Below are 10,148 nucleotides of genomic sequence, written 5' to 3'. Positions count from 1 at the left end.
CACATTTACCGCGAAACTTCTGCACGAAGTACTCACACTCAGCGGCACGTCTCAACGAAAAGCCAGTGCGTACCACCCTCAGACGAACGGTTTGACGGAACGGCTCAACAAAACCATCGCCGACATGCTCAGCATGTACGCTGATGTTGAACACCGGACCTGGGATGCAGTCCTCCCCTACATCACCTTTGCGTACAATACGGCCCAGCAGGAAACGACTCGAATGACACCGTTCACCCTCCTCTACGGCAGAGAAGCTACAACAATGCTAGACGCCATGCTGCTTCACGACATCACCGACGAATATGACATCTCTTCCCAGCAATTCATACAACGCGCTGAGGAAGCCCGGCAGCTTGCCCGCCTCCGCATCACCGAACACCAGCACCTGGACGCCTCCCGTTACGACCTTCGCCGCTGTCACGCGGCGTTTGCACCGGGTGACCTTGTTTGGGTTTGGATACCCGTTCGACGTCGGGGGTTATCGACGAAGCTTCTGCGCAATTATTTCGGGCCGTACAAGGTGCTTCGTCAACTTAGCGAAGTAACTTACGAGGTGGTACCCGAGAATTCTGGTGTAGGCGGTCGTCGTCGATCTCGACCAGTCACTGTCCATGTAGTGCGTTTGAAACCGTATGTTTCGCGCTAAGCCGACTTCACGACCATTCTGGCTTCGGACCCTGTTGACAGTGATCTTCAGCATCGGGACGATGCTATTCCGGGAGGGGGATAGTGTTACGTGTGTAACCAGCAACAGAGCAGAGACGCCAATCGTCCAGAGCCGGTGTGCGCCGTTCTGGCGTGTCTTCATCATCCTCATCCCCATCATGGAAATCACAAGCATGATCATCACCGCCTAAGCCGCGAGGAAGACGAGAACGTGCCCCTTCGTGAGTGCGTGTTCTTGGTGCGACTGCTACCAGGCATCAGGCACAAGTTTTCCAATATAAACCCTCTTTTCTCTGTCCTGCTGGCCCTCATCATTGTTGCACCGTGACAATATTTCACTTTTGTACTGAAATAAAAAATTAAAGCTCTTGCTTGCTACACAGCTACCGACATCTAGTGAACACTGGAGAAACCAAAATGCATTTCTTGTATATTTTTTTTGTTTCAGCAAAGAAGTGGCCGTTAGGAACATCTCTATGAATTTGTCGGTACACGATGCTTTTTAAGCCCGGGGGTAATTAATTAGCCCCATAGGAATGTGATCAGGGGAGTCGTCCCTTTTAAGAGAATTGAACGAGTGCTCCAAGCAAACCAGTAGATGGCGTTAGTGGGAGTGCGTCTAGCCATCCAGGTTTGTCAAACACGCAACCCGGCCTGGAGCTTCATGTATTGCTCGTCACGACCATGGCATTACCGACGCAACCACGAAACACGTGGGTCCGGTAACTACACCTCGTTGGCCACTTACAGCCGACCACCAAGACTATCTTCCGATGAAACACTGCCATCACACAAACACATCAGTCGGACTTTGTTGGGCACACACCTCACGCTGGTTTTCCGCCATGTTTGGCTGGGCAAGCGGTGTCAGAGGCATAGCCAGGTTTGGAGAAAACGGCCTCCCCGCCGTTGACTTATCGGGTATAGATAATCTGCAGACTCATCAAGACCTATCTACAACAGCCGGGATATCAGACTCAGGAGCGATATTCGGTTCCGAGATAGGTACAAGCCAGGCACCTCAGGTGCGAAACAGAAAGTTAGCTAAACGGGTTGATATGCCGTCACCTTCCTTAAACCGACCTAAAAGATACCAAACCACACTTACTCATAAAAATAATCTGCAGAATTCCCAGTCTAATATGACGACAGAAGTACCGCATAAACCTAACAAGGATTTCTGTAGTACGACAAAAAAACATTTTTCGGGACTGCAGAAGCCCTGTTGTTACGACAAAAGCCATCCGTTGTTACGACACACATTACTGTCGTAACGACAAGATCAATTTTCTCAAAGACAAACATTCTTGTAGTCACAACAGAACTTCCTGTCGCTGTGGAGACATAGCCAGCCGCCAGAATCACGACAGAATAATACAAGACGACAGTACGACACGCAAAAATACGACAAGCTACAGGAATTTTAAATGCGAATGCATTTCTTAGTCGGGGGTTGTCGTGCGTCCGTTGGCCGGCGTGCGCGCAGGTGTTATCTCTCCGCGCTCCCCTCGCCCTAGCAACAGCTGTGGCGCGCCTAGCAACCGGAGCAGATGGTAGCTCGGGCGAGGGGAGCAGCGGAGGGCAAGGGGAGAGGAGGAGTGCGCGCGGGCGTGTGAGGGCGTTCGCATTGCGGAGCTCGGGCGGAGTAGCGGAGAGTGAGTGGAGAGGAGGAGCGCGCTCGGGCGTGTGATGCGCTCGCATCGCGGAGCTCGGCGGAGAGAGCTCGCGCGCGGGGCGGGCGTGTTGCGCGGGTCTCTCTCTCCTCTCCGCGTACCCTCTCTCCGCTCGCTGCGCTCGGAAAAAAATATATAAATGCAGTGGAGCGCGCGCCTCTCTCCGTGACTGCTTGCCGCAGCGCACTCATCGGTGCACCCAATGCATTCGCATTTCCGCACGATCCCCTTCGGGGAGGGGGGGGGGAGTTTTTTTCTTGTCATTTTCGACTGGGTTGGTCAAAGAGTACATTTTTGAGCACGAATCACGGTCCTGCAAAAAAAAAATGCAGGGCTGCGGCTCGAACCCAGGCCTTGCGTGCCAAAACATCTGGTTGTATTTATTAAGCCGCTGAGGCCGAACAACAGCGCCATATATCTCAGAACAATAGGAGTGCTCGAAGGGAACCAGAAGGTGGCACTGGGTGTGTACTGTAAGGGGCGGGCCTGTACCCACAGGGGAACGGAATCTCGGGTCTCAGCAGGTTGACATCTTGCAGGGTGTAGTCATGGGCAAGATCGCGTGCGTGGGCACGCAATGAACGCGCGGCCGCATTGCCGGGGGTAGTTTGTTGTCTTTCACCAAAGCGAGTCAGCTGTCCCTGAACCCGGCGCCCAAACTGCTGGTCGACCAGCTGGCAGAAGACGCCCCAAGGTACTATGGGTTCGTAACCACCGCTGAAGGGACTAGGACACTGCCACTCCCAAGCAGAGACTCCGTCTGAATAGGGACAGCCATAAAATTCATCATCATCCTAGTCCCAGTTTCGACTGCACGCTTTTTCCGGACGCCTATATTCACCCGGACGGCTCCTGTCCGCGTATTCTCCAATGAGGTGAAATTTTACGTCAGGCAGCGACGTAGAGTTCGCGCTGTTAGTATTTGAAACAGTAAGACATTTCTGGGTGAAAAACCCCGTAGCTAATGTTGAAACAAGCGTTGTCTCCACGGCTGTGCATGCGACTCCGTGGCTGGGTGTCGGTTTCCACTTTATCAGCAGCAATTATAGATGGTATTCACTGAAAAGTTTGGCTGTCACTTTCTTCTCTTGGCAGCACTGCAAACGGCCACGGACATGGCCGAAGCGTCACGGACATGGCGTGGCTTGTGCCACTGCGCCTACACGCCGCGTAAAAAAATAAAACACCGGCGTGCTTCGTCTGCCCCGTTTCAACCCGATTCTCAACGGTGGTGTCAACAGAGATGTTATTAATCGCACTCACACTTAAGTCGGGGCATTACTTTGCGTTCGGCGGGGTAGTTTGGAAGGTCCAACACATATGTGCTTAGTATGAACAAGTACCGCTATCCCGAGGAGCCCGACGTAACCAGTGACGCCGCACTCATATGGTTTCCTGCGTATACGTGCCTCGCCAGTTAATACAACCTACAGGGTACCGACAGGCGCGTTTAGTTCAAGGCATAATATTTCGCTTCGAGGTCTTACGTCAACCGGTATACGAAGTTGTACAGTGTACAGTGAGTGAATTGAATAGTGAAAGGCACAGTGAGTAGAATTTTCCAATGCGCAGTTTTACGACGTTAGGCCTAGCGTCCTGTGTTTAAGAGACCTTCAAGCTGTGCCTTACGGCGTGCAAAGCAAAGTCAATTATTGTGCATCGAATTTCGGGCACCGGTTCACGGTCTTAGACCTTAAAGCATGGCGTTATGCCTAACATACCGTCGTTGCATCCCCCGTCACCCCTTCCCTCAACTTCACCCCAACCTTTGTGCAAGCGTGTCTTAAAGTGGAAAAAACGAGGGGCTTCAGTCACCCCCCCCCCCCAATTTTACAGATGGGCCATCAAAACACCAACGCAAACGGCCATACATGTACGAAAGTAGAAATATTACCCTAAAAAGCAAGCAACGGATTTATACAGAACACACTTCGTTATCACTTGGAGGCACCGTCAATCAGCGAGAACGGAAAAGTTAAAAAATTAGCAGTTTTGTAGGGTGTGCATAACACAGACTCAGAATTCAGAAAGAACTTGCCCCGTAACAGGCGGATTAGCGTTACAGATTACTGCTTTCTTCATGGCGAAGTGGTAACTTCGGTGTCTTAGGCATTTCAGCAACCCCTGCAGCATGCGCTTGAACACATCAGCCACTAGAAAGCCGGTTGTTACGGTTGGGGCGGCCATTGTCGCCTAGACAATTTCATTTGCGGAGGTTGGCTGGCTTGGTGCCAGGTAAATACGCGGTGGCCACTGAGGCCAGTGCGACGACGACTCCAACGAAGGCGATCATGATGTCCTTTGGAAAACGCGCGTCCAGACGGAATAGCAGCTCGCCCAGCGAGCCGGTAACTCGGCCAAGTGCGAATCCCGAGCAGAGTCCGGTGCAGCGATTCATGACCGGGAACTGCTGCACGGTGATCAGGAAGACCAGACCGACGAACAGGTTGGCCAGCATGCGAAGCGCCACTAGCAGCACGCCGTTGACCTCCGCTGATTCGGCGCCAAATGTTGCCACCAGGACCGCGCAGAGGACGCTGAACAGGAGCATTGTCGCGATGCCACACCGCTTGGCGCCAAAGCGCCGAACGCACATGTGCGCTGCAAAGTACAGCGGAACCATGACAGCCAGGCCGGCTGCTGCGACCGCTCTGTTGACGGCGACAGTGTCGTTCAGGTTCACCTGGTTGAAGGCGAACGAGCAGGAGGCCCAGATTAAGTTCGTGAGAGCGAAGCGTCTCCGGATACTGTCGGGCACAATAGAGGGTTTCGGCGTTTCATCGAGAAGCTCGTCCACTCGCATCGCCGGCTTGTGGGTCTCAAACCAGGCAAGACAATCGTCGAGGAGAACGCCGTTCATAGTGGCCGCGTTGAGGGCGACGTCCCTTGCCTTGTTTAAGTCGCGTCTAGCCATGAGCCACGTGGGAGACTCCTCCCGCACAGTGTGGAATGCGGCGGTCATCATTAAGGTGGGAGCCATGAGTAAAAGATGGGTCGCCTCCCAGCCTAAGCGAAGCCGCGACATGACCAAACCGAGCAGGGGGGCCACAACAGAGGCTACCGCCGGGGCGGTGAAGCAGTAGAGCTCCCTGCGGGCTGGAGTCGTCACTTCGTAGAGGACGGCGTAGAGGAGCAGCAAGAAGGAGTTGCTCGTCACCGACACGACGATGCGGAGAGCCACGAAAAGCAGGTACGAGTCTGCGAGGCTGGTGGACAGTCCCGTGACGAGGAATGCGGCGAGGGATACATTTAGGACACTAATGCGTCCGACACTGTCTGCAAGCAGGCCGGCGAGCGGAAGGCTGACAGCCGAAGCCGTCATGTAGGTCATCACGGCCAACTCGACGAGCCAGCGCCTCTTGCACACGAGCCGCCACTCGCTGATGATGTTGTTGCCGTAGCGGTTAAGGTCGAATTCCCACGCCTCGCACGGCACGATGCGCGCCCGGCTGCCGGCGTCCGGGGGCTCTCGGCGCGTGCACTGGCTCCGACTGCCGTCCATTTGGAGCGGGGTGGCCAGCGTCCGCCAATCCGTCACGCTAAGATTGGAGAAGGCTTCCGGCGGCCGGCACCAGTGGTCCATGACTCGCGTCATGATCCGGAAGCTCATGAGGTGCACCAGGAACGAAATGCCCGCCAGAATCGTGGACGTCAGCACAAGGAGCTGGTATCTGCCCTCACCAAACGGTATGCCGTCGCCTTCGCCTGCTTCCTGGGCTGGCTCACGCCGCTCACACGTCGGAACCCCGGTAGGCGGGGCTTGAACTTCGATGTACTGCTTATCGGGCATCATCATGCCAATGGTGGTGGTGGTGGCCCGGCCAAGAGTCTTCTCACTTCGTCTTCTTTCTTGCTCGTTGGCGCGTTCGTCACGGGGAATTTGAAAATTTTACTTCTTCTATTCGCGTGCTCATGCCCAACTAAGAAGGTTGAAGCGAGCTCGTAAAAAGGCATTCCACAAATCTGGCTGACTAGCGCAGTTATCTAGCAACTTGGTATGTACACGTATCTATTAGGGGAGAAGTACCTTAGAAGCTCTTGCGGTCGGCGTCTCCTGTCGTCGCCTCATGTCGTCAAGATCGATCACGTTGTCAAACGATGGTTAGGCTATTTACAATACAGGAATAATCACGATTTATTTGCGTTAATAACAGAAATTTCTTAAATTCCGTCTCTAAATTGGTTTCAAACGCCAGGTTTTCTCCCGTAAAGCATATTTGTTAGCATGCTGCGGCGTGTGACACGAATACCACTTGCGGCCTGTCTGTCTCTTATTTCATTGTGTAAATCCGGTTTCAACGCAAGAGAGGGCGCCACTGCCTCAGCAAGCGAACAATTGCTCCTCCCACCGGCGCTTCTCGGGCGCCCAATCAGCGCGCGCCGTGTGGCAAGGGAGATACAATCTTTGAATGCACACCGAATGCTTCGCCCCTCCTAATGTTTCAAGTTAGTGGAGATGGCCCGGGATTTTCTTGTCGGGCCCGGGATTTTATTGTCGACAGAGCTATGGCATTGCACCCCGCAGTAGGGATGTTTTGTAACCGCTGGTCATTAAGGGTAACAGAGTGGATCCCTAGAGAAGGCAAGCGCTGTAGGGGGCGGCAGAAAGTTAGATGGGCAGATGAGATCCAGAAGTTTGCGGGGATAAATTGGCCACAGTTGGCACAGGACCGAGGTAATTGGAGAATAATGGGAGAGGCCTTTGCCCTGCAGTGGACGTAGACAGGCTGGTGATGATGATGATGATGATGTACTTCCGGAGTGTTTTGAGCATTGCCACGTCGGACGTTTCAGGGAAAGTAAGAACTAACTCTTACATTGCACGTTCACGCTTCGCGACCCCTGAAACGTTACCAATCACGATTATATCGTTCTCGAACAACACTCTGTCGCACATCGAACCAATGAATCCGAAATGTCTGTTCCCCATATTTGTAAAACCCTCCTGTCAGTACAGATAATTTTTTTTTTTCAAAACACTGAACTTTGGGGGTCTTCTTGTGAAAATGAAGTTTATGAACAACAACAAAAAACGCCCGGCGATTTCGCATGGACACCTTTGTAGCCGTCCAATCTACTGGCATGGCTCCTGCGTCACTTCGACGCTGCAATCTGCCGCCCGTTTCTTGGCTTTCCCTTTGCTACGCGATGTGTCAGCAAACGCCTTGCTGGTTACCTTTCCCTGCTCCCAGAGTGTGCTGTGCGCTTGGCTGTGGGAGAACTGTCCCCCGCTCGTTGTAGAGGGTAAAGGCAACGTTACTAGAGTTTATTCTAGTAACGTTGGGTAAAGGCACATCATCACATTGGTTGTTTGGGATAACCGCTTAATTTAGACAGTCTTGTGAGCTTCCCACAGCTCCTCCACTGTGTTGTGAACCCGGAGTTCTAGATTCTGATGGTGTCTGTCGAGTTCGGAATCGGCGAGGCTGTCTTGTACGCCTTCCTAATTAGAGTGTTTAGTGTTTCTACCTCGCCCTTGGTGAGTCGGAGGTACGCAGTCCTGCAGATGTTGCGCGATACTATTAAGGCGTATGCCGGCCGTGTAGCCTCCTTTTCACCAAGTCCGCGGCGTTCATTCCTGATTCTTATGATTGACCTGGGAACTTGTTCTGTTGCTGTCCCGAGTTTCTTGAGTGTAGCTCCATTTCCTAAGCCATGTGGAATGTGTCGCGGAAAGCGACGGAGAGAAGGAGCCACACAGCAAGTCGTCCGATTGCTGGGGCTGAACCCGAGCCACTGCTACACTCTTAGTCGTGTCCCGAATAGCGTCCTATTTATATGTGGTGGGCAGTCTCAATACCGTGATATAAGAGGCCCTGGCAGACTTCTTTTCCGTGACAAAACCTCAGAGGGTTGCATCATGCTTATATGCTGCGCCAACGGCCCGTGTCACGGCTATAAACTAGCAGACAGCCTGACGCCAGGAATAAAATAAAAAAAGGGGGGCAATCGTGAAGCTCCGAGCAATATGTGTGGCTTGCGGCGCATGCGCGTATTCCTCCTCACACAATCGCCCCCGAGCTTCTTTTGCGGTGGCCGACGACGTGCGCCCGACGACGCGGCGAAAGCCGAAAAACATTCAAAAATATCTCGCGCGCACATGCACAGTAGGAGTGGGAAAAAGTTCGCGCGGCTGCTCAGAGTAGCAGTAATTTTCCTCAATTCATAGAATGTCATCCCAAATAGACCAGGATTTGTTCTTTAAACCTGGAAGTGTTGGAAAACAATGAAAAGCATCTTATAAATATTCATCCGTTTCGATTCTTCTAATATGCGGGCGTATACTATTTATTGCGTTCGTTGGCGAGTGTATCAAGCCTTCAACACCGCAATAACGTTATAATTGTTCGGGTTGATAGTCAGTTCGTTATGATAACGATGGTTGCGATAGAAATACTGAGCACAAAAGCCGCCTTCGAGTACTGTGGACAACGTTGTTTTGGGTGCGATCGCGATGGCGTAGCACAAACCTTCTCATTGTATTTGGATGTGAATAAACAACGCACGCTGTGGATATGCACCTCCTTGAACGCAGCCATAACTAAAGCCAATTTGTTAAGAAAGAATGTGTGCCATACAGCCTGCGAAAAATACCCACACGATCTTTGTGAGCCTCCCAAACATCCCCAAACCTAGTAATAGGACGTTTGTGACGGTGCAGAAAAATCAATGCATTGGGCACACACACACACACACACACACACACACAAAACATTCATTTGATACCAGTCAACAAAAACGAAAGAAAAGGAAGACATCTGCTTTACTTCCTGCTGTGCCATGCACGCGTAAGGGCCCGCTGCTTGGTACGTATACATGAGGCTGTTGAGTCGCCATAAGAGCACCTCAAAAGTACGGTAGGGAAGCCTACGCATTTCGAACACTTATCGAGGAGCTCTGAGCGCTGAACCTCGCGAATAAGCTCGAAAGGACGAGTTACACACAATATTCTCACCGATGCTCTGAAGAAAGTTGTTCTCGCTCTTTTCGTGCGTTGCAAACTTGTAGGGGATACAGCTTGAAATTATTCATATGTGTCAGAAGGTGGCAAAAATCACTGAAAACAACTGAATGATTGATTGATTGTGGGGTTTAACGCGCCGACGCAACGCAGGCGATGAGGCGCGCCGTAGTGGAGGGCTCCGGATTAATTTTGACCACCTGGGGATCTTTATCGTGCGCCGAAATCTCGTACACACGGGCGTTTTTGCTTTTCGCCTCCATCAGAAAAGCGGCCGCCGCGGCCGGGAAACGAACCCGCGACCTCGTGCTCAGCAGCGCAACGCCTTAGCCACTGAGCCACCACGGCGGGTAAACAACTGAATTACTATAAATGCGCTTTTTAATGCACTAGAGCATTACAGCGGGCGATTGATAGCACAGGCACTGCTGCCCTTCGCAAGCGGAGGGTAGCAGACGACAGCGGCGCGAGTCCCTAAGCCGACGTCAGAGCCAGGGGGCGCCACTCAAACATCTCACCGCCAATAGGACGATGTTTCCGGCTATGGAGATTCGGGGCTTGCAGAATGCAGTTCCGAATGGCCTTTGGGATGGTCCCTTATCCAGTCAGGCGGATTCTCAAAAGACGTGGTTAGCGGCAGAAACACGCGGTAACAGGCAAGTGACCATCACTACTCAACGACTAGCATTAGAGAACAAAGCCTTGATGCATACTTAAATTTGCTACACTCTTTGAACGCGAAAGCATTATGGTTTCCCCTGGAGATATTGTACTGCTGCATATCCCATGTACCATGCTGGTTCCATGAATATACCATAATACATACAAGTAAATTACAAGTCATC

At 52.1% G+C, this 10,148-nt stretch overlaps 1 protein-coding gene across 1 annotated transcript; it reads right to left on the bottom strand.

Moving 5' to 3' along the window:
• Positions 1-4,545: 4,545 nt before the first annotated feature.
• Positions 4,546-6,135, bottom strand: LOC144168518 (solute carrier family 22 member 7-like). The gene has a single exon (XM_077697486.1). The coding sequence runs from the start codon at positions 6,133-6,135 to the stop codon at positions 4,546-4,548; it is 1,590 nt and encodes a 529-aa protein (XP_077553612.1).
• Positions 6,136-10,148: the final 4,013 nt, after the last annotated feature.

The sequence above is a fragment of the Haemaphysalis longicornis genome, unplaced genomic scaffold (assembly GCF_048455015.1).
Source record: "Haemaphysalis longicornis isolate Haplotype H1 unplaced genomic scaffold, Haemaphysalis longicornis Haplotype H1 scaffold_2, whole genome shotgun sequence".
NCBI lineage: Eukaryota > Metazoa > Arthropoda > Arachnida > Ixodida > Ixodidae > Haemaphysalis > Haemaphysalis longicornis.
Note: the sequence above shows the minus strand (reverse complement) of the source record. Positions and strands in the feature narration are given on the sequence as shown.

Excerpts from the sequence above, each read along its gene's own strand:
- LOC144168518 (XM_077697486.1), bottom strand. The coding sequence starts at position 6,135 with ATGATGCCCGATAAGCAGTACATCGAAGTTCAAGCCCCGCCTACCGGG.